At 46.7% G+C, this 27,744-nt stretch overlaps 1 protein-coding gene across 3 annotated transcripts in view; it reads left to right on the top strand.

Moving 5' to 3' along the window:
* The window catches only part of WASHC1 (WASH complex subunit 1), a 43,249-nt gene that overhangs the window by 2,454 nt on the left and 13,051 nt on the right, over positions 1-27,744 (top strand). Inside the window, exons 1-3 of one of the 3 annotated variants that reach the window (XM_082781057.1) lie at positions 7,802-7,988; positions 8,273-8,428; positions 14,815-14,968. In XM_082781057.1, the coding sequence (XP_082637183.1) occupies positions 8,419-8,428; positions 14,815-14,968 (164 nt within the window). In that variant the 5' untranslated portion in view covers positions 7,802-7,988; positions 8,273-8,418. Of the gene's footprint in view, positions 1-3,824; positions 3,855-7,801; positions 7,989-8,272; positions 8,429-14,814; positions 14,969-27,744 lie in introns of those variants that run through there. The other 2 variants (XM_082781059.1, XM_082781058.1) reach the window with 2 other exon arrangements.

The following is a 27,744-nucleotide window of genomic DNA, read 5'->3' on the forward strand; positions in this document are numbered from 1 at the left end:
ATGCCTGACTGCTCTTCCTGAGGAGAAATGTCTCCTCATTGCCAGCCTGAACCTCCCCAGGCACAACTTGAGGCCATCCCCTCTAGTCCTATCACTAGTTATCTGTGAGCAGAGGCCAACCCCTAGCTCCCCACACCTTCCTTTCAGGTAGTTGCAGAGAGCAATGAGGTCTACCCTGAGCCTCCTCTTCTCGAGGCTGAACACCCCCAGCTCCCTCAGCCTGTCTGTGTAGGAGAGGTGCTCCAGCCCTTTGATCATCTTTGTGGCCTCCCTTGGACCCACTCCCACAGGTCCCTGTCCTTCTGGTGCTGGGGGCCCCACAGCTGGACGCTGGGCTCCAGGTGGGGCCTCACAAGGCAGAGCAGAGAGGCAGAAACACCTGTTTCTCCCTGCTGGCCTCGCTGCTTTTGATGCAGCCCAACAGACAGTTCTCTTTCAGGGCCGCACACATCGCTGGTTCATGTTGAGCTTCTTGTCAACCAACAACCCTAAGTCCTTCCCCTCAGGACTGCTCTCAACCCATTCTCTGGCCAGCCTGCATTTGTGCTTGGGATCCCAGCCCAGAAGCAGGACCTTCACGTATCCTGCCTGCTCTCTAAGGCAATATCACAAAGAAACATTAAGAGTTGAGCCTGAAGCAACACCTGAGCCATAAACACTTCTAAATATTAGGTGAGCTCAATCAGGTGCTCAACTGCATTAGCAAAACCTTTCTCAGATCCAAAAAACTGCAAAAATCCAAGGAAGCCTAGAAGACGATCTGATCTGTTTTCTGGCCCTCCACTGCCCTTGTGCAGAAGCAACTTAGCCAGCTTTGCTCGAATGTTTGACAAGTGCTATTCAACAGACTACGAGAAATTTCCGGCATCTTCAAAATACAGAGTCACAGCAGCACTCTGTATTCTGCTCACCTTCCCTTTCTACATTTTCCCTTCAGGTTCTGAGTTTTATGTTGTTAAGTTCGGGTGTAAAACATTATAATAAATAATAAGTAGCAATATTTTCCATCCTAAAGATATCAAAGGTGGAAAAATATTATTGTTTCCATTTTTCTAGTGAGGAAAGTGAGGCACTAATTGCTTGCCCAAGGTGACTTTGCTCAGTAAAAGATACTGCAGCAAGAGAAAGAGCAAATTAATTTAATGTTTTGAAGGTTGGGTGTTATTTTTTTCTTGAGAAAAAGCACTCTGGTGGAAAAAGGCAGTTTCAGAAAAGTGAAAATGAGTTCAAATATAATGTGAAACTAAAAGAGCTGGCTCTTGCACATAAATTTGTGGCTGTGCTACAACAATAGATGAGTGATCAGCGTCTATTGCAATGAGGCTAGCCTACAGGAAATATATGCCTTTACTCAAGGGTTCTGCATGTAGCGGAAGAGCTTGAATGTTACTGTGATGGAAAAACTAACAGACAGAATAAGCACCCTAGAGGGAGAAAACAAGTGCCCTGAGCTGCTCTGGATCAGCCCCACTGCTCACAGTGAAGACAGCTAGCACGGACAGCAAAGCTAAGCACGCAAAGCATCTCTGCAGCCTGTAAGAAGAGTGGTAGAAACATCTGCTTTCACTTATTCCACAGGCCGAGGGAAAAAGCAGGTCTGCACTGAGGTTGAGGGAGGGTATGAGCTGCTGCCCTGCCATGGCAGAACAAAGTGCCTGAAAGGATCTCTTTGCAGGAAGCCTGACCAGTGTCTCCTGCTGGTATCAGCTTGGGCAGTGACACTGGGAAAGACAAGAGGCATTTTCCAAACCAGCAGTGATTGCATTTCCTAATTGCAAAGCCCATGGGATGCTGTCATGCATGACTTGACACACCACTAGGTGCTTCTTTTTGCACGCTGTGACTGTATCTTACTGACTCGATGAGAAGGACCTCTGTCTAAATCTTCCCTTCCCTGGGCAGCAATGCCTGTGAGCATTCCTTTTGTTAGTGGAGAAAAACACTGCCCAGTTTTATTTTCATTTGCTGCAACTTGCTGATGCAAAGCAGAGAAAGGGAGAGCGCGGCGGCCGTAGGTGTCAGTCAGCTCCCTGAGGGCAGCACTTGCTTCAGCGCAGGAGCCTGTCCTCGGGAACACTGAAGATCACGCAGCAAAATGTTATGAAATGCAAACATTATTAAGGAGAGAAAAGCAATTGCGCCCATTGTTCCTCTGGCCGGGGACGGCGTCGCTCAGCCTCCAGCAGCCAATTGTGTGGGCTGAGGCGAGCAGTCAGCCGGAGACGTGTCCCCAGCCTGCCTGCGCGGCTGCACAGAGCGTGGCGCAAAGCCGCCGCTCTTCTGATGTGCCTCCAGATTATTTCAGTGCCGTTAACACCTACTCATTCCCAGTCAGTTAGGTCTCGTCTGCACAGCGAAGATGTTTGATATGTGACAGGGTTACGCGGGAGTTCACGACGATTTACAGCACCTCGCCCACTACCAGGGTCTCCCTGGTGGTTTGTCCAGTCCACCGCTATACCCTGCTGTCACTTCTCGTGTTGTACCCTGCTGCTCTGCTGCTCATCCATCTCTTTGTCTTTCCTTTGTCCACTTCTTTTAGCTCTCTTTCTGCCTCGCACTGAGGGATTTTGCAAACCTGCTGTTTCGTCATCCTCAGCATGGCTGGGAGGGAGGACATGGGAAGGGGCCGCATCAGCCTGCCATCCCCTCATGCTTCCTCTTGAATTTTATAAATGCACTGAACTGGATTTTTTATCTGAGCAGCAGAAAGCATTTCGAGGGCTTTCCGTCAGCAGTATATAAATAAAAATGGATCAGAATAGATTGGATTGTTCCTTCTTACATCCGCTTCCCTATTTTGTTTCTGACAGGTCCCGACACCCACACACATGCTCCTTGCTCAGACTCCACCACATCTCCTTTTTTGTCTGCTTTGAGTTTTTGGCAGGATTTCACATTCCCAAGAACCTCCTTCCCTTACGGAGAGTGTTCAAAGCTCTTCACCGGGTTCTTAGCTCTGAGGCCATGCGCCCTCACGCTCTCCATGCCGATGGACCTGGCCAGGCTGCTGATCGCCTTCGGAGGTCCGTGTGTCAGACAGCCCCTCCGCCTCAGCCTGCAGCAAGCATTGCTGGCTGTGCTTACCCTGCAAAGGAGCGGGACCAAGCCAGAAACCTGCACCAGGTAATTTAAGCAATGGGTTTACCCTTTTTCGAGTTGATTATGCATGAGCATAATCATCCTGCTTGAGCATAAGCATCCTGCTTTCTTCAAGCATAGCCACTGTTTGAAGAGGCTTACCCATTCTTTTTTTCTTTGCGCATTGTTTTTAATGCTATAAATGTTCCCTGGGTGCATTCAGAATCTGGTATTTGCTATTCAAATGGCGCTAAGTTTCAACTGTTTGAGTAAATCTCTAAGAAGCGTGGCTGAGCAGGCAAACACCTCCATCATGTGCAGCACACACCCCTTCAAACCATGGTTGGGATATTTACTGATGCAGGACTGAAATCCACTTGCTGTATTTGTGCAGCTCGCTTGAATGTTTGCATACAGGGGAGTGAGTATAAAAGGGACACTGGAACAGACTAGGAGAACGTACTTTAAAAAAAAAAATCTTTATTTCATACAAATCTTTGTTTTATACAGTCAAAATGTGAATTGCCCAACGCTAAACGTGAGCTCTGGAGAGACAGCGGGCACAGGGACGGCGCTGGGGGCCCCCAACATGGCGGCCGCCCCCTCAGGGGTGCCGAGCGCCTCGCGCCCCTCGCCCCACCCGCCCCGCGCGCGCGCGCGCATGCGCGCAACCCATCAGCGACTGAAGGAAATGTCCGGAGCCGGGCGGAAGTGACGCGCGTGTAAGGGCGGAAGCGGGGCAGTGTCGCCGGGGTGTGGCCGGCTGGCGGCAGGTGAGGGGCGCGCCGGGCCCTCCCCCTCCCCCCTTCCCCTCCTCTCAGCGGCGGTGACCGTTAACGGCCGCCCGGTGCCGGCGGGGCCGCTGCTGACAGGAATCGGGCTCGGTCCGTCAGCGCTGGGCTGTGGGGCGGGCTGGGAGCCCTCAGGGGGGGCAGGGCAGGGCAGGGCGTGGGGGAGCGGCGCGTTGGCAGCCAGCCCTGTGAGGGGCTCCCGGGGTCAGCGCGGAGCTGAAGGGGAAAAAAGCAAAAAAAGTCGTCCCAGATGCAGGGCTGGAGGGCTCCGGGGTGTGGGTTGAGCGATTCTTGCTCAGAAAGTTAGCTCACGGCTTGTGGATGAGTCGTGGGGGGCTCTGCCTCCTCCCCAGCACCAAATATTTAGGTTTATTAGCTAATTCAACAAACGCCACAGACCGTATAGAAAAGGCTTCTGGTCCAGCAGGGCATCAGCGCGGCTCGCTGCCTGGAGTGCTGCCAAATCCGTTCAACTACGTGTGGCCTTCAAATTGCACGAGGGCAGCCTGCCCCGCTCCCGGCCCGGTGAGCTGTGCTGGTGTGATTATTTGTTAAATAAAGCCGTGTTGTCGCTGCTTGCAAGTGAACCCAAATGCTGCTGTGATAAATGCACTTACTGTATTAATTTTTCTGTGTTCAAAATAAAGAATGAGTCAGGCAGCGGTAAAAAGACCACGGGGCTGTTACATCGAGCTGCACGTACAAAGGAAGGCTGCTGGTGGACGCAAGGAGCATTGTGAATCCACATCCAGCACTGATGAGTGTTGGTATTTATTTTAGTACTGAACAGAAGCCCCGTCGTGATGGGGTTTTCCCAGTTTTTTATGGCCTGGTTTAAACGTGGAGTGGTTGGGCAGCACCTGGATTTTCCCGGGGGCTTCTCACCCCTTCAGGAGAGGAGGCTAATTCTTGACCCCGCTCGCTTCCAGTCTGGCTTCCAACGAGGAGTGTAGGATGGTGCCAGCTGTGGCAGTGGCACTTCACGTGGTTCAGGCAAATGTCAGTGAGGAGTTGGCCAGAGTTGACCTATTTCTTTCAGCTGGGCTGCGCAGTGGGTGTTGCTGGCGGTGCTTTGCAGACCTTATTCCTGGAACAGATGAGGCAGAAGCTAAAACTAACCCTATTTCGTGCCAGTTCTCTGAAGAAGAGAGGCTTCCTTGAGCAGTGAAAAGAAACAGAGTGGATGCTGCTGCTCTTGCCAGGGGCAAGGGCTGGAGGCAAGCTGACTTTGGCATGTCCTTGTAGAGGCTTTCTGCGTTTTTGCCTGTCCTGGGAGTCAGAGGTGCTCCAGTCAAGTGTCCACTAGGCTTTCTGTTAGGAAGGTTGGCAGGGGGCTGACAAGCTCTCCTGGTATTTAATTAAGTCTGTCTTGTCTGAGCAGCAAAGCTGGGATGTAAAAGCTGCCCAATACCCTTCTTTATTCCTGAAACGCTTTGGTTGGGGGAAATCACCGCGCCTCCAGAGCCCTCAGGCGGAAAAATGCCTGAAGCATTCCCAGAGCAGCACAGCCTGTTCTACTCCTGTGTCCTTCTTCTATCACTCCGGATATCTAAACTGAGTTTTTAATCTTCATTCCTTCAGATAAAAAGTGCTGTTCTTTTCTCTCAATTCTGAAGTTGGTTGGCAGGAAAACCGACAGCAGATAATCTCTGGGAATTACTCTGCAGCCTGGCTTCTGGGTTTGGTAATACCAGGTAACTGTAATCAACGCGTGCCCAGCCTGAGTGGTGAAAGAGAAGGGCAGAAATTGAGGGCTGGGGTGAAACAGTACTGAGATAAGCCTGGAAGCAAAGCAGATTATTATTATTGTTATTTTTAAGATTAAAGATAGTGTGTAGAGGAAGAGGAAGATTATGTCCGAAATTGTGATATTTCCCGTGGCCATGGTGTACGAGCTTGAAGAGAATCATTTTTATCACTCAAAAAGCAATTTCTGCAACTAATCAGCTCTGCTCAGCCCCCTTCACAAGATAACCTTTGCCAGAAAATAGTCCATCCAGCACTTTGTTTAGCGGGCCATTGATTTTCCAGGTGGTTCTTTTGACCCAGATTTTTGTCAGCTCTGGTCATCCGGGCCATCCTGTAGGGATATTCCGTCTAGCAAACGAAACCAGGCTTGATTCCTTACAGTGAGTGAGTTCCCCTCCTGCCATCTTGCAGTTCCCTTTGCTTCTGAATGTATAAGCCAGGCCGGAACTGCTGTACTGAATTTGCTTTGATTTGGCAGTTGCTTTCAGTAAAAATCTCAGGATCTGTGCTAACACAGTGCATATGGGGCCTGAGTGCTGTAAAACTCCGGAACTTTGAGTACTGAAAGTGAAGGAGGGGAAAAAAATAATAATAAAATTGCTGGTCAGGGTTTGAGGGAGCAAGATATGGTGGTAGTGGTTAGGGCTGCAGCAAAGGTCTCTCTGTAGGTGACTTAAGTTGAGTTTTGTAACAGAATTAGAGGGAAAATTAACAAGAAAGTGCAGTGCTTTTGGAGTTATGTACTTGTTGCTGTGGTCTGATAGTTAAATGGAGTAGCTCTTCTTTTTTTCTGAACCAAGTTTTCTGCAGGAAGCTCTCCAGCAGTGCTTGAGCTAGCCTGCTTGTGGAACACTCCAATATTTTAGAGATCTTACTGCAGGGAAATGGCCCTCAAAGGGACTTTTGGCACAGCCAGCAGTTTAGGAATACGAAAACGAAGTGCTCCCTTTTAGGAAACCGAATGGAGAGATGCATCAGGATGCCTGGGCTGGGACTCTCAGCCTTTGTTTCAATGTCTGCGCTGTAGGTGTAGCTAAGCTAGCTGCTTAGCCTCCTCTTAGAAAAGGGGAGAAAGAGAAGGCAGGCAATTAGCGAGCGCGGTCCTTCTGGACAATTTTAGGTGGCTGCCTTAGAATAAGAGCAATTATTCATTAGAGCACCTGGTTATCTCCATTAACGATGAGAGGCAAGGATGACAAGAGCAGGGCAGGTTATCTGACGAGCCGTAGCTATCAACGTCTGTCCATCAAAGTGAGCTGTATGAATCTAGATGAAGGAAGCTGTTTTCAGCCTCAGCGTAGAGGACAGGGCTTCCTCAGCGAGATGATGCAGCCGCCAGCTCGGTGCCTCGTGGCAGTGAGGACCGCTGGCTGCTCCTCTCAGAGCAGAGCCCTGCGCTGGGGGGAGAGGTTGTTGTGAAGGCACCAGTGGCTCAGAGGCCATCCTCGCTTGTGGAGCTTAGAGGATTGAAGTGCCCCTCTGAATTCTTTAAGTCCTTACTGCTCAGGTTCTATTTACAAAATATTCCTGTATAATAAATAGCGTTTCTGTCTTCTGGAGAGTTAATATCATTTGATTTTATTTTATCCAACTTTAAATGTCAAGTATTTTGCCATTTGCCCAGGAGTTGCCATACGCTATTATAAAGCTGGACTCCGAGATCTCAAATCTCGACTCTTTCTCATTATGCTAAGTGGGATAGGGCAGAGCAGCATGTAGGAAAACAGCAAATATAAGTGTCTCTGAGTAGTTTTTAGGGGAGGAGGGTGTCTGCATTTGAGAATGGTCACCAGGCCTGCTAATGGATTGCTTCAGGCCTGTGGTTGTCCCATCCAAGAGACGATGCTGCTGGTGGGAAACCAAATCCTCCAGTTTATGTGTGTTTAGTTACTCAGCAGTAACGTCTTTACCTTAACATCACGTTGCTCCAAGCCTTTTGCAGCTGCAGTAGCTCCTGTTGCTTTCAAATCAAAGTTTCTGAGCTGAAGCTACTAACGAGCTTTGGCTTTTTGAGAAGAAAGCCTTAAGTACTGGGATCAAGCTTTCTGAGTAGGTTTTTGACGGGCTGGTGCTTTTGCTTTGATAGCTGTGAGTGCTCAGGAAGGACCACGTGCAGATAGCCGTGTACTCCAGGAAGAGCAGAGTGGGACAAACACAGAAGCAGCCGCTGGTGTTTGTTGGGCTTTGACATTGCCCGTGGTCCAGGGAGACGTTTTCCTGTCAGGCACCCAGTTCACAGAAACCATGTCAGCAAGCTGCTGTTTTGTTCCAAAGCAGCCTATTTGTTGTGTTCTGCCTCCGGAAAGTGTACAGCTTTGATTTTGGGATGTAGACTTCGTACCAGAGGCTCCCTCTCTGCTTGCAGAAGTGAGTATCTTCACAGCATTACCTTAATACCTTTTTCTAGTAACGTGTCAGTGGGCTGGGCAAAGCATGTGCTGCACACTGAATGGATTCAGCTCACAAAAAGGCACCAAGGGCTGTAGTTAAGGCTCAACGTGTTCTTCTGGTGGTGCCTGGATGTGCAAGGTACCACGTGTGTGCTGACTGCCACGTGGATGTGTGGAACCGTGTGGCTTTTATCACTGGGCCTGGTGGTTAGCAGGGGCCTTGTACCAGTGTGGCAGAAAAAGCTTTTCCTTTTGCCACAGCTGCTGCTAGGACAGAATCCCAGAATCATCTAGGTTGGGAGAGACCTCCAAGATCACCTGGGTGAGGTTCCTTCAGTGATGGAACCCACTGCTGCCAGTTCCTAGCAGGATAGTGGCCACAAGGCCAGGCTGGAAGTGGGAGGCTGATGAACCTGAGTAAGTATCTTGCCCTCTAAACCTGGAGCACAGGATTAGGTGTGGCTTTTACAGCTGAGTTAGCTTTGTCACACAGATTTGGCCATGATGTCTTCAGCTCCTTTCAGTGGGAGGGAGACTGAGATCTTCTAAAGCTTCTCAGTTTCTAGCACCACCTGGCAGTCTTTGTGGCTGGGGATCTCTGGCTGGCCACTTTAATTCACTGATGGAGAGCAAGCAGGGTGGGCACAGCTGGAACTGAGAGCTCTCTTGCTCCAGAAATGGCACTGGGAAGTAAAATCCTAATGGGAACCAAGCCCTGCAAAGATGGAGAAACCCCACTCTTTATGGCTTTGTCTAAAATAGCTACTGGAGGTCCTGAGAACCAAAACAGTCGTGTCTGCAGTGGAGTTTGAGGATGCTACTATGAGAGATGTCTAGTAACATGAGCGCCCTGGTGGAGTACAGCCTGCTACGGGGCCTAATTACGGGCTTATTAATGCTTTCTTTCATCACAGCCTTCCAGCCTTCAGCTGGTGATTAGACCTATTTTTAGGGGCAGAGTTCCTTAATATTCAGCACAGTGCACCTCTCACCAATCAAATCAGTACCATCTGCATCTTTGATTGCTGCTTAATAACACTGTAGAACATGTTTAATTAAAAAATATAAATAGACTTTTCATCCTTTTAACTTAACAAAGTGCTTCTCTCCTCCTCCCTTCCCTGCTGTTCCAAACCTTCCCCCCCCCCAAAAAAAAAAAATAAAAAATAAGTAATGTTGACTTACCACAGGGACTGTGGTGAAGCTCTCACCTCACTCCTGGAAGTACCTCCTGCTCTCCTAGCCAGGAGCACTCAGTCATCTGCCCTCCGCTGTGCTGGAGGACCAGATTTCAAGTCCTGCAGTTAGTGCCACCACAGGGCAGAACGGTCACTTGCTGCTCAGTAAAAGAGGGCTTGCACCTAGGCTCTTGTGCTGCACTTACACCAGAGTGGAGGCAAGTCGCAGCTTTTATTTCAGTTGTGTGTTTGTGTCTGTGAGTGCAGTGCACACATCTCATTCTGTCCATATGCTCTGGAGGAGCAGATGCAATGACACGTTTTTTGTCATATAACAATGACATGTTAATTTTTTTTAGGGCATACTCTAGGCAAGCTTCTGTTACAGCCAAGGTATAGCTTGAATATACCAGCAGACTTGCTCATGATTTGAAATTCTCTGGGAAGCCTGTAGAGCAAGTAGAAAATGAGGGCGAGGTAGTGTTGGAAGTACGCTGCAGTACTTCAGTCTGCCACAAAGGAAGAGATCAGTGGTAGAAGTTCGTGATGAGCCATGCAGCAGCCACTGTAGCTGCTGAAAGCTTTGTGAGCGCTGAAATCTGCGTGGGGTATTGAGAGCCATGAGCTGATGTGCGCAGCGTTAGAGCAGGTGAAGGTAAGAATCCCCCTGAACCAAGTCACAGGCATGGCTTTCCTCTGCCAAAGGAGACAGTGATTGTGCTAAGCTCTGCCCAGCGCCCGTCTCTATTCCATCTTTTGGGTGTTTAATCGTAGACAAGTCACAAATAAACTCTGGGTTGTTCCCAGCCTGGAGCCATCCCGGTGGTGGTGCAGCAGCACGCGGTGGAGGTGTGCTGATGTGTTTCACTGCGTGCTGCTGGTCGCCGGGTCCTTGCAGGCGGTCATTGATCTTTTATTAGCGCCCTACAAAAGAGAGGCATAGGGCTGGAGAGAGCCTCTCAGTTCTTCTTGGAGCTGCTACTGCATGCGGGAATTAAAGGCTGTTGGTTCGTGCCACCGTTACAGTGCAGTGACAGAAGCAGCAGCACAGTAATTGCCGAAACTGCTCTCGCATCTTTGAAGAACACACATTGATTTTTTTAGTTTCTTTTTCCAGAGTATTTAAGCACTATTCTTCCCCTGACCTCTCGGAGCACGTTAAGGAAGCAAGTATTGTTGGTGGCTTGCTTTTATTCTCCCTTTATTTTCACTGTTAAGTATGCATCTGCGAAGTGCTTGTATGTAGCCTTACAGTCTCTGCCAGCGTTGAGGAGAGCCCAATTATTAATACCTGCCTCTGTTTATATTCCCTTGAAAAATTAAGCTTTTATAAGGTTGTGAGGTTTTTTTGTTTGCAGATAATCATCTCAGAGAGCGGTCCTCCACAGTGCATTACTTTCTGAAGAACTTGGAGGAGTTTTCTTTCTTTTAGAGGCTCTGTTTGCTCTGTAACAAGTTACCTTGGGCTTAGCCACAACGTACGGAGTTTTATTCTTGGGTCCAGGGGGAAGTAATGCAAGGGGTTAGCAAAGCAGGGGGGGTGTTTCTCTGCTTCAATTGGATGCTTCCTTCCCTGGCTTCAGAGAAGCAAATCTGTGTGCCATTGGAGTATTAGATGTGGCTGTGGTGGCTGAACAGAATGACTGGTTGCTGACAGCTGGAAAACCTGGAGTGCTCAGCCCTTCCCTGTCCTGGTGTCGGTTTTCTTGGGGAGGTGAGGCAGTCTGTGGGAGGATGATGTTGTGTTTCCCTTTGCTGGTGTGAACGTTGGAATCAGGAAGGAGAGACCAGCTTTGAGCACAGAGGATGGAGCAGCCCTGACAAGCTTTATCCCAGCTTCGTTGAGGTTAAAGGCACGGACAGCTTCAGGCAGAAGTGCAAATGTGAGCAATCCTGAGCTCCAGTCAGAACTTCCAAATCGGGAGCACGTAAGCAGATGGTGCAGTGAGAAAACAACCTCTTTCTCTTCCTTTGCAACTTAATAAGGCAAATGAGGTTATTATATAACACCAGAACACATTTGTCTTGATCATGAAACTTGACGTCGGAAAAATAATTGAATGAGAAGTGGCTGGTGCCCCAAGATACTGCAGCTCTTCTCCAGAGCCTCTTTGATCACAGAAAAAAAAAAAAAGTGCCTTCTTGCTGTTTGTTGTGCTTTGTGTGACCCACAGGTGGTCGTAGCACTAACGATTAAATCTCCTGGGTGATCTGACATCTGCTTTTCTGAATCGTGCTCACTTTGGGGTTTTATGTGCCTGTTTCTGACTACAGCATCAGCGTTTCATGTTGTTCTGCCTTCCTAAATCCAGGATGCAGGGCTTTCTGATAACACACGCTAGCTCCCTCTTTGAGATTCTGGAGTGATACTGAAACCAGCTTTAGGAGATGCTTCCAGGTGTAAGATACAATGTGTGCGTTAAGCGAAGGCTTGGCTTACCCGTTGGGCAGGGTGGGAAGTTGAGCTATTTCTAACCTACAGCACTTTGTTTTTATGTAACCCCTAATTCTGATAACGGAGCGAGGAAATTGGCTGCTTCCTTCTCCCTGCGCTGAAGGCTGAGATAAAGGAAGTCAGTCTTGCTGAGTGACACCCGGCCTTTGCTCTCCTTCCTGTCTTCAGCTGGTAATGCTTTGAATCTTTCCCCTTAAATCCTTCCTTGTTCCTGCAAGTTCCTTCTGTTGGAGGAAGCAATCCCACTTTCATTCGAAGCACACGGTCAGTCCTTTACTCCCAGTGCTTGTAAAACTGGCTTGCCTCCCCGCTTGCTTTGATTGCAAACAGCAATAAATAACATCTGTACCACAGGCTTTTGCCCTCTCGTTTAGTAGGCTGTTGCTGGTTTTGCTTTTTCTTGCTTTAAATCTCTTAATTTGTTACCCTGCACAGAAAGAATAGTCTCTTGGATCTGACAGCAGTTCCCACAGAGTCTGCCACATCTCTCCAGCGTGTTGTTTTTTTTTAGGAAAGGTGAGAATCTGGAGCTCATGTGAGAGGCTGTGCTGAGAGCCTGTGAAGCTGAAGTTTACTGACAGCCAAAGTGTGACAGGAACACCCTGGGTTTTTCCTGCTTTGCCCCACTCGAGCGTGTTTGTTTCTCTGCAAGGGAGCGCTGGGGCCTGAAGAACAGTCTGTGGCTTCTGAGTGCCAGGAGAGAAACGGCTCGGTAGGGGCCGGGGGAGTGCTGCTTCTGAGGAGCTTGGCTTCAGAGCAGTCACTGGAGAACCAAAGATTGGTGAGAATCTGGGCAATGATACTGGGCTGGGTAACCTCATCTGGCCCCAGGGGTGAAAAGCTTGCCCTTGGCATCCTGTGTGGCAGGATGCCACGCTTCTGCTAGTCGAGGAAGTTCAAGAAGTCCCCTTCTCACCCCTGCTTCCCACCCAGCCTGGCCACAGGGCAGTTAGAGCAGTTTATCCAGCTGCAGGAAGCTGGGGCATGGATCCGATCTGCGTTTAAAACAGGCATCCCCAAAATCAGCAGTGTCGGTGCAACGAATGCGTTGTGGCTGGCGACAGAACGGATCACAGCCTCATTTTGCTGCCCAAGCCAAAGTACCTTGTAACTGCACGCTCGCTGATTTAGCCTGCCTCTTTGTTCCACTTGGGCAGTCCCAGAACAGATTTGAAAGCGAAAGGATTCAGGCTTGGTTCTGGTCAGCAGATCAAAAAATGCCATCACGGAATTAGCTGTCCCCCTTCTCAGATTAACTTGTATGCTTTGCAAATCAAAATAATAATTTCCCGTCTGCTGAATAGGCGCAGTCAGAAGTCTAATCAGCGTGCAAACATTGCTGCTAAAGAGTATGGATTCAGAGCCTGCGATGCGTGAAGGGAAGCAGAATGGGTTTGGGCTTCCTGCAGCAGCACCGGGGCTTTGGCTGGCTGGGCTTCATTCTGCAAACGTTATCTGTGGGAAGGCTCCTAGCCTGCCTCGTTCTTTTCCCCTTCGGATGATTCTTTTGTAATGAAAAACAAACAGAAGTGACCCGCACCGCATTTACAGGTGGTCTTTCCTCATCTGCTGTGGTAGGATCAGAAAGGACAAAGCCAGAGGGTGAACGGTGCCGCATAACTGCGTGGGGATGGCTGCGGGCAAGTCTAACCTGATGGCTGTTCCTTTTGTGACAGGGAAATGAAGGAATGTGTGAAGACCCCTGTAATTCTCACCTGTTAAACTGCTGGGTTGTGCTCTAACTCTCTCTTCAGCCTCTTGTTTTGTGAATTCCTCCAGAATAGCTCGTGTTTGTGTTTCCTAGCCCGCTCTCCATGCCCTCCCTTGGGAAGGGGGAAGGCTTCCTCTGTCATTATCGGTCTGTTTGCACGCCGCACTGTGCCCTGGACTAGTGCCTGTGAACCTCCAGTGCCACAAGGGGGAATATTTTGCACCATGAGACAGATCTGCCCATTTCTCCTACTTTACTTCTTGCTCTTGCTTTGCTTTGTTTGTATTCAGCTTAACGAGTATTTTCCTGTGCTGATGTACAGCACCCTGCATGATGAAACCCCATAATGAGCAGCTGTAGACGGTGGCTTTTTTAACAGTCTGAGTGAGCAAGACATGCAAAGAAAACAACTTTGAAAGGGTTCATGTCGGTCTGATGGCAAAGCTTCAGTCAGAAGAACGTACGGGCGCTCTACCCGTTAGATCAGGCTGTCCAAACGTGTGTTTTTGTGAGCTTGCGCTTTCTAATGTGCTCAGAGAAACACGTTTCTTTCCTATGCCCTTCTCCGTGTCTCGGGAACTTGTTATTTTTGTGAAAGAGCATGGGAGGTAGGCTCGGGGGCCACAACTGAGGGAGGTATAAGCAAAGCTGTGAGGGTGACACGCAGCCTGTTCCTGACGCCTCATGGAGCAGTGCTCTCGGCCCAGCCACATCAGGGAGCGCACATACTGCTCTGGTGTGTGTGTTGAAGGCGACGGAAAGATTTCAGTGCCTGCTTAGTTTTTTTGTGTGAAAGGCTCCTGAAATGAGGAGGCTTCTTTGAAGGTGGTTACAAAAGAACAAGGCGGTCACCAGGAGCAATGAGCTACTCCTGGGGGCCTCGGCGTGGAAGAAGTCTCATTAACCTACTTGGAGCAAGGGCGTGTGTACACATGCATGCCCTGTAATTCTTTTCGCTGCTGTTCTTGGAAGGGAGCAGCGGTTGTGTTTCTTGGAGCAGAAGTGTAAAATGAAATACTGCATTTTGCTAATGGGGTTGAATGACCTGAAACATATCCATCGCAAGGGCGAGGAGGGGAGGAGCAGACAGGGCTATTTGTGATGAATCCCATCACCGGCCTGAATTGACTTTGCTCCGCAGCGTGGCATTTGTTTTCAGCATAATACCGAGCAGAGATTTGTTAATTATCACACTAAAAATAAAGCTGTGGCTCCCAAGATCCATTCAGGCAAGCAAAAGACTCCCACTTCTACTGTAGCTGCATTAGATGTCTAAAAAATAAAAAATAAAAACCTGGTATGTCAACCTTACTGTGGGCTTTCCTCTTCAGCTCAGCAATTCGCTTGTAAGCACTTTCCTAAAAGAGTTCGGGGAGCAGAGGATGAAGTCCCTGAGTACAGGCTGTGATAAAAAATGGAAGTGTGTGTGCTGCAGTGACCTTTCTGCTCTTTCCTGTAGGCATGATGACCGCGGTAGCCCAGAAGCACTACCTGGAAGGACAGACCTACTCCGTGCCCCTGATCCAGCCGGACCTGCGCAGGGAGGAGGCTGTTCAGCAGGTGGCCGATGCGCTTCAGTACCTGCAGAAGGTGTCGGGAGATATTTTCAACAGGTACAGTTCTTTCACTCCGGGGTTTGGGGCCCAGCATTCAGCAGTTGAAAGTGGATTCCCATGACAAGGCTGATGCAGTAAAAGGGCATTGCGTTGGCAAGCAGTGGAATTTCAGAAAAGGGATAAAGAAGAACCAGATGCACTTCAATAAAGGTTTCCATGGTTCAGGTGCCTTCAAAGTTGAGCACAATCAAATGGCTGCTGTTTAGAAGTTGTTGGTAGATTTTAGTTCAGTTGCAGATTCCCATAAATTACATTGCTGCTTCTGGGGTTATCTTTGATTCCGTCTTGCTCGTGTTTTAAATGGCAGACTTCTATTTAGAGGAGCTTGAATATCTGTCTTTTCAAGTCCTAGTACTTGGAGCAGTGGAGTACAAAATATCCCTGGTCTGATCTCTGGACTTGTAAACTGCTCTCTTTGGGCTTCTCCTGTTTTGTGCTTCTGTTTTTGTATTTGGGGAGGAGAGAGAGCATGAGAGTGCCTGTTCTCAGCATGGTCTCATAATTACCTAAACTGATCTCTTGAGGGATTCAACCCAGGCCTGCCACTTCCTGCATGCAGTTGTTGTTAGGATTAGATGTATAGGACTACCTACACAGCAGGTCAGAGAGACTCTTGTGTTTTCTTGCAAATGGTAGTTAAGGCAGTACCTTTTTCATCTGAAACCATTCCTGATGTCTCAGTGCCCTGAGACAGCATGTCAGATCATTGGTATAGAAAAGGAGCTCACCATTTATCTTCTCGTAGACTGATAAGTGAAAGTGCTTGCTTTGGTTTCAGTAGGGATCTCGACTGCCTAGTATGATTTATTGTGGCGTGAGCAGGGCCACAATGTTCTTTCTTCTTTTGAGTTTTTTTTTAAGGGCAGATTGAAGTTCTTCAATTTTTGATAGCAATCGTTTGAAAGACAGCCTCGAGGGAAAGAGTAATCGTGAAAGCAGAGACCAGGTCATTGAGGTAAATAAAGGCTTTTCATCCGAGTGATCTTTGTTTGTACAAGGGCTGAAGGGCTCCTGGACGAGGGCCACGTGCAGACTGGACTGAGTTGAACACAAGGCCTCATTCTTTTGTGTGCTTCTCAGTATGGGAGCTCCTCGTGGTATAAGGATGGGAAAAGTCTTTCCAGAGCTTCCAGAAACACGGGGAAGGCCCCTCTCGAACTTGGGACGGCCTGGCAGTGCTGTCGCTCTCTGTGGGGCACAGCAAGCTACTGATAAAGCTGGAGTGGTTCTTTCTCCATCCCACCCCCTTTTCTTGTACTCTCTGCTTTGCAATGCAGTCCTCTGTAATTTCCCCAGGGAGGCAAGCCTGCTGTTTTGTATGCAAGTCACTTCTGAGTCCTGAACAGTGACTGTGATGCTGTTCCCTCGCTCTTCGGTGCACTCATGACTTTTAATTACCAATTTTTTCCAACAACAGAGGAGGCTTCATTGGGCTCTTTGTTTGCTTTGCCTTTCCTCCGAGGTCTTGCCTCTCTGATATAATTAATAACGATTTAGTAATTATGCAGGCGTCTGATTAAAAGTTCCGTGACCTCAGTTGTTCCGTGCCAATCAAGGTGCGGAGCTTTCAAGGTGAGAACTTTGCCACTTAGTGAAGAGTGACCTTTTTTCTTTCCTTTCCTGAGATAAGGCAGCTCTGCCTCCCATTTCCAGGAAGGAGCTGCCTTATCTGGGGAAGCCGACCGTTCCGACCTGCCGAGCAGTTCTTGCAGTGTTGACAGAGAGGAAACTTGTTCCTGATGGCAGACTCAGCCGAGTGTGTCCGGCTCATTACCTCAGGACTACAAAGATGCGGGTGTTCTGCGGTTGTTTTGTAGGAACTATCAGCTCGGTGCTGTGCTTTTGAGAGTGGCAAGCCGGTTTGTAATTTGGGGAAGGTGGCGTGAAAGAGTCTCCCTTATGCTCTGAGGAAAGAGGAGTGTTTCCACAAACCTTTTTTCTATGCTAGGTGATGAAGGCTTCTGCTTTGAGTTGTTGCTGACATGAATATTGAGCATGAGTTCTTAAAAATGAAACTGTCCATCCATTGTGCAAGGGAGGGGAGCTTTTATTCCATGTATTTGGAAACCAGTTGAGGGCAACCGTGGCGTTCTTACGGTTATAGAAGTAATATTACCTGGGCTTAGCTGTGGCAAGATACATGTATGGTGAATGGGGCACTTGGGAGAGTTCATTATTTTGTAGAGACTGAGGGGATGTGCAGAAGCAAAAAACCAAACAAACAAAAACAGGTAAACTGTGGCTGAGACCCAGAGGAGACCCACTGAAAGAGCCTCAGAGAACAGATCTAGACCCCATAGCAGTTAAACCTCCTCTGTACCTTGCTAGAGGTGCACCTAGGTTGTGGTCTGGAGTTGCTAAGAGCGAGCTCTGCATCTCCTGTCGTACCCCTAACCCATGGGAGCAGGGACCCATGCAGCAGGGCACCCCGTGTGCAGAGGGAAAGCCCTGACCTAAGCAAGCTCTTGGTTTCTGAGTGGTACAGGTAGTAAGAGAAGACATCGACTGCTTACAGTCTGCTCCTCATAGGGGCCCTCTTGGTGCTGGTAGCAGTATGTGAGGAGATCAGGAGGCTGTGTGTGCTTCCTAGGGCTGCGATTTGGAGGGATGGGAGCTCCAACCTCGTGTATGTTAACGGAATTCTTGTAGGGAAGCTGCACTAAAGACCAGATTCATCACCTGCAGCTATTGAGATTTTAATACATGTCGTTACTGCTTAAAACACAAATATTCTAACAGAGCCAATCTGACATATCTGCATGAGTTTAACTCTCGGACATCCAAGGAGGGCTTTTGACACAGGTTGCGGTAGGCAGGATGACCAGTTTAAACGCTCAATTAGCCAGCGGTGTCTCATCCATTTGTTTCTTCATTACCAGCATTTTCTGGGTGAGAGCATGTGTCAAAACCGTGTGCTCTGGATTTTTTTTTCCAGAGATGTTGTTGCGATAAGTACCTTACAATATGTGATGGGTTTAGGTTTTCTGAGGTGGCCCCTTGGTTAGCTAGGCCTGCCCTTTAGCATTTCTCAGTTTCTGAAGAGTTTTTGTTGCCAGGAGCTGGTGGTAACCTGTAACATGTCAGTTCATTATTGGGACTGGATACTTTTGTATAACAGATCTGTGGAAAATTGCCTGAGTTATCTCATTTGGTGTGCTAGCAGCAGCAAGAAGATAAATACTTGGGGTTGAATGTTGTTATCAAGGTCATGGTCTCCTTTGCCTATAACCAAACCATAAAGTGTCCGGTAAATGGAATTTCTCATGGGCAACAGAGCCTTAGCAGATGTCTGGGACAGGAACAGGGCTGAGATGCAAATAGGGAGTGCTCCGTGAGATCTGTGCCCTGCACAGAGCTTTGACAGTGGTTGCATGTCAGCCTGGCCTGACATTGAAAATGCAGACAAAGCGTCAATCATGAGGTACGTTTGGGTGTCCCCCCACTTCTTTTAAACTTGTTGTGATTAATTCAGGGCATCAGCAGTGGAAATAGATGACTGAATATCTTTGTAAGAATATATTTGATGTAAGAGTATTTGAAATGTATTAGTTAAGCAATTGTATAAACTTGCAAAGAAGAGTTTCACTATGAGCTGTATTGTCCTTTGCAGCACACCGTGGCTCTGGGATGCATCTTGGCTTGGACACTGCACTGAATTTGTTGCTCTGCTGGCTGTAAGGGTTTGATCTTACAAGCAGGAGACATGCCAAGCAGGCTCCGTTGCAGTAGGCCTCCATTCAAATCAGTTCCCACCAGGAGACTGGCTGTAAGGCAAAGAATCATTTTTTCCTCCAGTTACTTTGAGTGACAGGACTCTTGTTGAGCAACGTGTCACCTCGTCGTACTTTGGCCTTGTCCAAGAGGCCATTTGGAAGAGTATGCTAGGTCTTGCTTGGTTTCAGATAGCTCTCTTGAGAGGGGCTGTAGGAGCAGGCATTCATTGCTAGGAAGGTTAAGCAGGAGTGGTAATGTAAAGAAGTGGGTGGACAGCCTGCAGATATTGAGATAAAAAGTGTGAGGGAGACAGAGGGAGGAATTTTTTGCCTGCAGGTGTTGATTATTATTGTAGAGGTGTATCCAAGTAATGTGGATTTTTGTAAAGGTAGCATACTCTTCATAAGAAACTCCACTAGTTTTAGCTCTTGTGGTCCTCTAGAAGCTGAATTTGAAAGCTTGTAAAGGTGGAGCTTGAGAGAGCTGCCAAAACTATGGGGAAAACTTCAAGTTGGTGCATGGGGGTCAGGTCAGCATGCCTGGTGGCAGCTGGCAGTAGCAATCCTCTCACACGCTCGAGGAGTGGAGGCATAGAGAATGTTCTGCAGGAGTCCAGATTACAGCTCTTTCCAGATGCTGCTAAAGTCCCTAAGTTTAAAATCTTGTGGGGTCTGAGACCCAGCCTTGACAACTCCATGGAGAGCGGGGTGGGGAGCACAGTTACAGCTGTCAACTTGAAATGAAATTGGACTAGGAGGAAAGAGGAGACTGACTGGTGGGAAGTCATTAGCAGATTATGCCATAAAAATGAAACAAACGTGATGGAGAATTAGCAAGACAGGATTTTTGCTCATTTCGGAAAGCGCTGAAAATCTGTGTCTTTGGGACTCTTGGAGATGAAAGGCGTCTTTTTGAAGAACAGAATGCTGAATTTGACTCTGCAAGATGCTTTTTAGGGCATTGTCATTGAAATGTAGTGATGGTTACTTAAGCCCCTGCTCTAAGTCTACTAACATCAGCCCTTCCACAACAGTTCCTATCGCTGGCAGGCTGTTTATCTTTGAATCCCATTCCCCCAAAGGAGGATGATCAATCTGTTCTGCCTTAAGAGATTGAAAGGCAGGCTTGAACTTGATAAGAGAGCTGTAGCCTTCTTTATGCTAACGAGGCCTTCAGCATAGTTTAAAATGAGTAATTTAAAGGGATGATTGAAGTGCTTCACCCGCAGTATCTTCCTCTAAGCAGACTTAAGCTTGTTGCACTTAATAGCAAGTCTGCAAATAGAGGTACATTTTAATGAATAACTGAGAGACTTAGCGTTGGCATTAATGCAAAATGTTTCTCAAAGCACGAGATGACTTTGCATTAGCTACAGAAAACATTCTTTGGGGGAAGAGGGGTGCTTAATGCTTGATTCTCCAACTGAAAATAAAATGATGGAATGGGGCATCCAGGCTGCTGAAGTGGCTATCCAGGAGCACAAAAAGAAACGTGCCTCAGCTGTATCCTCAGTCACAGGAAAGAAAATGAGTGGGTTAGGTGCAGTCATGCTAACCTGCCAATATATCAATTGCCTGTAAGTAGTTTGTTGGTTTCTTTGTTTGTTTGTTTCTTTGTTTTAAAGTAAACTAAAGCAAAATGCAAAAGTTGGAGGAGAAGTGTTTTCCCATTTCTGGAATTTGTGTCAAGGCTGCTTAGAATAAGGAGGCAGGCAGTAATTTCAGCCTTAATGGAGCTCCTGAGAGGGTTCTGTCTGTGCTTACACGGCCCTTCATGGTAGTAGAATGTCTAATGGAAATGTAAAATAATTTGATCAAAACAGATGGCATGTGCAGTACAAAAGGCAAACAGTAAAGAGAAGCTTAAGTAACTTTGGTACATATGGTTTGTTATTTTGCCTTTTTTTTTTTTTTTTAACCCTGACAGGATGGTCTCTTGTTTGTACTGTGTACCTCGTTGCAGAAAACTCAATTATGAGCAGCAGTTTTCAAGTTCTGATGAGCTAATTCGCTCTCTGATCCTTAAAGACAGGACAAGACAGACTCCCTGAGAAAGCATGTGGGAGATTCAAAAGCAGAAAGAAGTGTAAGGTACAGCTAACTACAGAAGTGTAACTCGGTAGCTGTAAAAATACCAGGCAGGATATGTATGATTGTGTCTTGCTCATTCTGAGGCCTGAATCTGTTCCTTCCTCTCTTGACAACTTGCGTTTTTTCTGACTGTGGGCAGGTCAGATCTTTCCTACTCAGAACTAGGATTTCTTCTCCTGAAAGGGTGAAGGAGCAACACAGAAGGAAAATGGGGGGCAGGCAAGGTTCCTCTTTTAGTAGTCTAAAGCAGAGCTTTGATTTGGTGTTGTTTGGTTTATTTTCTTTGTTCAGGCATGAGCATGGAGAGATACCACCTGAGCTTCTGTAGGGTTAATTAGGACAATGCTAATCATTTATAAAAGGGATGTTTTTGCCTACAACTGTAGGAGACAGATTTCCTGAAAAGAGGTGTCCCAGAAGTTTGTGATAATCTTCACACGCGTTAAAATTAAAATAAAAAAGTACTTGATAACATGGGAACTTCTTGCTCTGAGGGTTCTGTTCACACAGCAAAACTGCATCTTGAAGAAAATGATTAATCAGAAGAATATTCAGTCTAATCCCATGCAGATCATACTGGCTTTCTGACTTAATTTCATTTGCTTTTTATTTTAACAAATTTTTAGGTATCTGTAGGCTAAAATGGATTTACCACCATCTGTAGATTGCTTATGACTCAGCACAATCTTTCTAAACTTTCTTAGGAGATGCGATTTTAACACGGGAGATGCCACATGTGGTAGCTACCATTGTTTATTATTCAAAGGGCATCTTACAAAACAGATAAAGCCGATTTCAAAACCATCTATGGAAATGAAGTCTGTGGCAGGAAGAGCAAGGGAAGCAAACATTAAACCCATTTGTGAAGGTGAGAAGTGATTATCTTGATGAGCAATGCTTTCTTGCACCCAATATTATTTAAAGCTCAGCCAGTGTAAGGACAGAGCTGTGGCTAAGTTGAGGGATGGATCACTTCATATACCCCAACTGCTGTAAATAGGATTAAACTTTTATGGAGTATCCTGTAACAAAAAGTGCAGAGGTGTAATTCCCCCTGTCCTAGCTGCTTTAAGAAATGGAAGCTGAAGAGAAGCTCTCTGCTACTGACAGGATGTAGCTTTTTGCTTACTGAACTGTTTCTGGATTAAGCAGGTGGTATGAGGGTAGCCTGGAGTCTGAGCACTAGGAATTCACGGTGGTGCTTGCGGGAGACTTATGGATTTCAGAAATACTGTCAGATTCATTAATGCAGTGAGGTTTTAAATGCCTGGAAATCTGAATTTCCTTGAGCATGAGAGTAACGTACCTAGAAATAATAATGGTTTGTTGTATCCATGATGCTCTCAAGTATGTGAGGAAAAAAATCCCCCACGGAACCCTAAAGCAGAAGGCTTTTCTGTGTAGCAGGAGCACTGAGAGCCTTTTGAGAAAGAAGTCAAGAAGTTTATTGGCTCAAGACTTGTTCCAGTAAGTAATGCAAGCCTTTACATTGGGACCAGATTTTCATGTTTGCCTTCAGTTAATTCTGAAGCCAGAGCTGTGTGGCCTTGTTGATGCCTTTTCTAGGCTCATCTCCTCAGAGTTGCTTCAGGGTTTCCATCCAGTTGAGACATGCAAATATATGAATTACTTGTATGAGCTGTTTTTAAGTGTGAGGAGGTGCCTTAAAAGTAGAGCTGGGTTGGAGGGAAATTGCAGGTCAGTGGGAATGAGGGGATGGTGTGGCAGGAAAATGAGTTTTAGAGGGGAAGGAGTGGACGAGTTGTGCTACAGCATGTCTCTGACTGTGTTTTTGCTAAGATCCATGGTGCTGAAACCTCAGTAGGCCAATGGAATGAGAGGGACTGAAAAATATTTTGGCTGAGTAGCGTGGGAGTGCTACGTGTACTTCCCTGGTACCTTCCCACAGTTCTTGAGCACTGAGAACTTTTTCCAGGAGTGGCCCCAGCAAAGCTTGTGGCTGTGATTTGTCCAGCAATAAGTGTATAAACTACCAGGGCAAGAAGGTGCTATTAATCAACAGAGATTTGGGAAAGATCTGATGAACTTCCCCAAGCAGAGAGGCATTCCTTCCTCCCCTCATACCCCAAGAGGCTGTAACTATTACTCTCCTTTGGAAATAACCAAGGCGAAGCAGATCTTAACAACAAACCAGTGCGTGCCTTACAGCAAACCAAATGTTCCCTTCTTTCTTAGCGGGCGGGTGTGGCAATATTGCTGAATTTGCCCCCTCCTGCTCTTCCTGACACAACTGTCATGTTTTGCTTTTCTTACACAAAGCGATAGCTCTACCTTCCGAACCACCTTCAGATGCTGGACTCCTCCGCTCTCGCTCTGTGTTGGAGTCATTTTCTCCTCCTATGGGTGAGTTTTGTCTACTCAGCCATCCCTGGAGGAAGAGATGCAAGCAAGTCACTTTGTTTTACAGGCATGACTTCCGTCAGGGATCCAGCGTGGAGGAAACTGTCTGGAAAATAACACTGAGAGCCTTGAAATGCATGTTACAGAACCCCTCCTCTATAAATGGGAGCGTGTGCACTGGGGAAGGAGTTGGGGGAGGAAGCAGAGTGCCAAAGGTCTGTTCTTCACACTTGGCTGGCGGATTAAATTTGCTTTCCATGGTCCTTCTTTTTGACTAGCTGTGGTGCTGTCACTGGGCTTTATCAGAGTGGGTAGGTTGGAGTTTGGGTGTAAATGCAACTGACAGTTAAGACAGACCAGCACTTTTGCAGACAGGAGATGCTAATGAAGGGTTTCCTATTTTTCCTCCACCTAAATCCTCCAGGTAATCACTTTATTGAGGGAATCTACCATGCTGTGCCATCAGGGAGAGGAGGGGATGAGGAATTTAGACGTAAAGTGTGTTAAAGAGAAACCCCGTGTGGGTAATACAGCGTCTTCTGAGCTCAGTAAGCTTAATTTATCCAAGAATACGATACTTACTCTGAATTAATACACATTTTAAAATGGAAATAGCTGGCTTTATTTTACTTGTAGGAATTTTGGGTGTACCATCAAAGCTGCATAAGATGATGTGCTTGATGGGCCTAAGAGGCGTGACAGGACGTTCCTTGTAGAAGAGAAGGTAAAGCTGTTGCACTTCTGCTCTGTGGTAGTGCAGCAATAATTGCCTCTCTGATTATCAATGACATGTGTCTAATATGCCAGTCACTCGGCACCAAACCCAGCTAGAACGTGCTTGTTCTCCCCACCTCAGTTCTCTCTATCACTTCGGCCCAGTGACTGGGTTTCTTTGGTTTTGCTTCAACAGCAGCACTTTTGGAAGTGGCATCTTGGATGTTGTTGGTTCTGAATTGTTCCTAGACCAAATCCAGACTTTTCTTTGTGACTTTGAGAGAGGGAAGGTGAAAAGCTCCCAACTCCTGCTGGGCTGCTGGGCACCAGGCAGGGTTTTCTTTGTTCTTTCTAGCATATGGACAATTCAGGAAAAGAAATAAATAACAAGCCACAGCCAAAATCATGCCCTTCATTATGCTTCATGCTTACTTTGTTATCTGGGATGAGAGGATTAACTGCTGCTAAAGGCATTGGGCTGTGCGAATATTTACTGTGTTAGGATTTCACAAATAGGCTATCAGAATGTCTGAATTTCTGGTCCTGGCAGTTTTGTGGTGGGGAGGGAGGTTTGAAAAGGATACGGTACAAATTTGTTCAGGTGTTGCTGTGAAGTCAGTATCTCCCTGCGTGCTGACTATTTGCAAGTCAGCACTTAGGGAAATGAGTTTAAAAGGACACTGAGGCAAATGAAGTCATGGATCTGGAACTGTTCTCAAGGTGCTGTCTGATCACTGCTGTGTCACAGGCTGTTGCCTTGAAATGACAGAGCAGCTGTCAGTCTGAGCAGAGAGGTATCTGCTCTTTGATTCTGTTTGGAGAAGAAAAAAACTCTGCCTGGGGCCCAAAGTTGTTTTTTGGAAAAGTAACTAGATTTTTTTTAAGAAGTAAAAGTGCTGTAATCACTCAGGAAGGGTGTCAGATGGATAACGTCAGGAAGAGTTACTCTCATTTGGTGAAGAAGCACTTGCACTCAAATTAGCTTGTTAATGGGCATATCAGAGAAGGTACCTTTTGAGCTTCGAGTGTGAATGCGATTGATTGTAGGAAAATGAAGAAGTAACACTAAACAGCTCCTATTTCTCAAGTGCAAATACCGTGAAATGAAAAGCTCCATTGACAGAAAATGAGGAAAGAAATCTTTCCCTTAGGAGAGGGAGGCCCTTTTTTGAATGAGAGGGGTCTGTTGTGAGAGGAACTTCAAATTGGAAGCATGGGTGAGAAAGGGAAAAGATGTAATTAGCAATGAGGTTTAACTAGCAAAGGGCTAGTAAGTGTTGCTGAGAAAGCCCAACAGCACAAGAAATGCTTGCTTTCTTGGTAGGAAAATTTGGGAAGGATCTTGGGAATCAGTAGTGGTCCTCACAGGATGGTGAGGAGGATTATTAATTAGTCACTTGATCATGCTCTTGGGCAAGTACAAGCTCGAAAGCTTTAAGTATCTGTTATTGAAAGGAAGACCCAAGTGTTCAGCTTGTGGCACGGAGGCAGAATTTGGTGTGATTGCCGTCAGCTCCTGCTAAGTGGGGAGAAGCTTAAGAAGCAAGCTTGAAGGTAAAGGTTTCTGCATTGGCTTTAATGTGGGAACAGGGTTTGGTTTTGATCCAGAAAAGAAATGTTGATGAAGAAAATGGCCAGTCTCTTGCATCAGTGCTTACTGGCTATAGCAAAGCTGAAAATTCAGCAGCTACTGAAATACATATGTGTTAATTCCTGTGAGCTAAAGCAAATATTGTTCAAATTAACGAATGACAAACTGAAATCTGGTCTGCGGGGACTGTACTGTGAATTTCCCCACATTTCCTTTGTCACTGGGAACAAACGATTCCACTCTCGGAGTCACAAGCCACCGAGACTTAATTAACGCATAGAAATTGCTTTGAGATCTTTGGCTGAAAAGCTGTGGAGTTCTAATAATGTTAGATTAAATGCGAAGGGAAGCAGTGCTTTTCTCAGAGAACGGGGGGGGGTTTGAATTGCTATCACGAGGAATCGTTTCTCCTCTGGAGGTGGCTGTGTTTCCATCAGCATTCTTGTTCTTGGGGACGAGGGCTTCTGTTGGTAATGGAGATAACCAGGCTAGGAGCACTGCTGTGTTGGTGTAAAAAGCCTCCATCACAACGAACAGGTGGATGTTCAGCTTACCTGGTAGGTTCTGCTGTGGTGGTTTAACACCGATAGGGAGCTGCTACTTCTTCCTACCCCAAGCAGCACAAGGGATCGGGGCCTGGGGGTTGGGGTCGGTTCATAACCGTTCAATACACGTTTTCTGCTCTGGGGACAGAAAGGAAGATCTTTGCTCTAAGAAAGGTGCTTTAGTGAGAGAAAGGAGCAAGAGAAACGTAATGTTTGTGTACACAGCTGATTAATTCAAGATTACAAGGTGCCAGAACACCTTCTCAAGCTATTTGCCCAAGATGATGCATAACTTCAAGCTGTGTGGAAACAAAATTTGGTGTTTTACTTTTGACAGTCTCATAAAATTCTGTCCAAACAGGAAGCAACTTCCCTGTCGATAGCAATTTACACAAAGAAACAAAACACTGGAGGCTATTACTACAAAAGATTGAGCTTTGGTGAGTGACCACTCATGAGGAATGTGCAAGGAGGAGTGCAGGCTGTACAGGTAATAAAACAGTTACTGCAGCATAAGGCATCTCCTGCCTGGCATCTCAGAACTCGCCATGGCTGTTCTGGGAAACAGCCCCGTAATCTTGTTCAGTATTTGCTTCCACAGTGCCCGTGGGAGAACTCAGCAAGTCACCTCTAAAACTCCATCAGTACTGGCAGAAGTATCTTTCTTTTCCCCGTTCCTTCTTTTAGACCATCCTTCCCAAATGTTGGAGAAGAAGTTCGACCAAAAAGTAGCCTCTGTGGTTAAACTAACAGAACTAATTATGTGATTTATTTGCAAACACAGTCTTGCAGGTTAGCATACAATTCTTTGAAAGAAAGGACAGGCTGTTTACTTCCACATCAGTCTGTGCTGAGAGGCAAGTATAAAGGCTGGAAGGTTAAAGAAGAACTTGTTTGTAACCTTTTTTTCTTTTTTCTTTTTTTTTTTTAAAAAAAAAAAAAAAAAAAAAAAAGCTTTTCTAGGAGGGAGAACAATGCTGCAGAGGAAGAGGGTACAGTGGTGATAGGTCAAAATTCAAATTGTTTCCATTTTTATATAAACCTAATTCACGGTAGTGGGAGCACCTTGTGAAGCAAGGGATTAAAAATCAAAATGAAATTATTTTTGTGGGAGAACATGACCTCTGAGGAGCGGTGCATAGCAGATCACGCCGAGGATAACCTGACAACCTTGATCAGCCTCTAATCTGAAAAGCTGTTAGGCATTGCAGGAGTGGGGCGATGCGCGGTGCTGAAACACCTGCAAATCATGCTTAAGGAGCAATCAAAGTGTGATAAACATTAATTAGTATAATACCCAAGCCCATAATGGAGGAAGGAACATTGATTGCGCTGTCTCACTTGGGATTTCTTTCTGTCAGAGATGGTGTGTGATGACAGGTTCTGATTGCACTTACTCAGACATGAAATAAGACTATAAAAAATGCTTAAAGATGAAGGAGAGAGAAGAGCAGAAAGCAAACAAGTTGATCTTTCTTTGAGTGGTTGAATGTATTTGGCTTTTTGTAAAAAGCACGCGTTTTTCCTTTTTGCCTCTCAGACTTCGGAGGTGAACTGGTTTTGAATGCTCCCCTAGCTCGCTGTAAGCCGTAAATGGCTCAGCAGCTTTCCTCCGGCTCTCTCCATCTCGATTCTGCGACGTCGCTAGCAGCTGGGTAGAGTCATTGTGTGGGGGCGGTGGGAGGGGAACTCGGGCTTCTCACAGCCCGTTTGTGACCGCTGGTCACTGCGGTGAGGCAGTTTGGGAAGCACACGCTG

This window comes from Aythya marila, assembly GCF_965140915.1.
Source record: "Aythya marila genome assembly, chromosome: 1".
NCBI classification, from domain to species: domain Eukaryota; kingdom Metazoa; phylum Chordata; class Aves; order Anseriformes; family Anatidae; genus Aythya; species Aythya marila.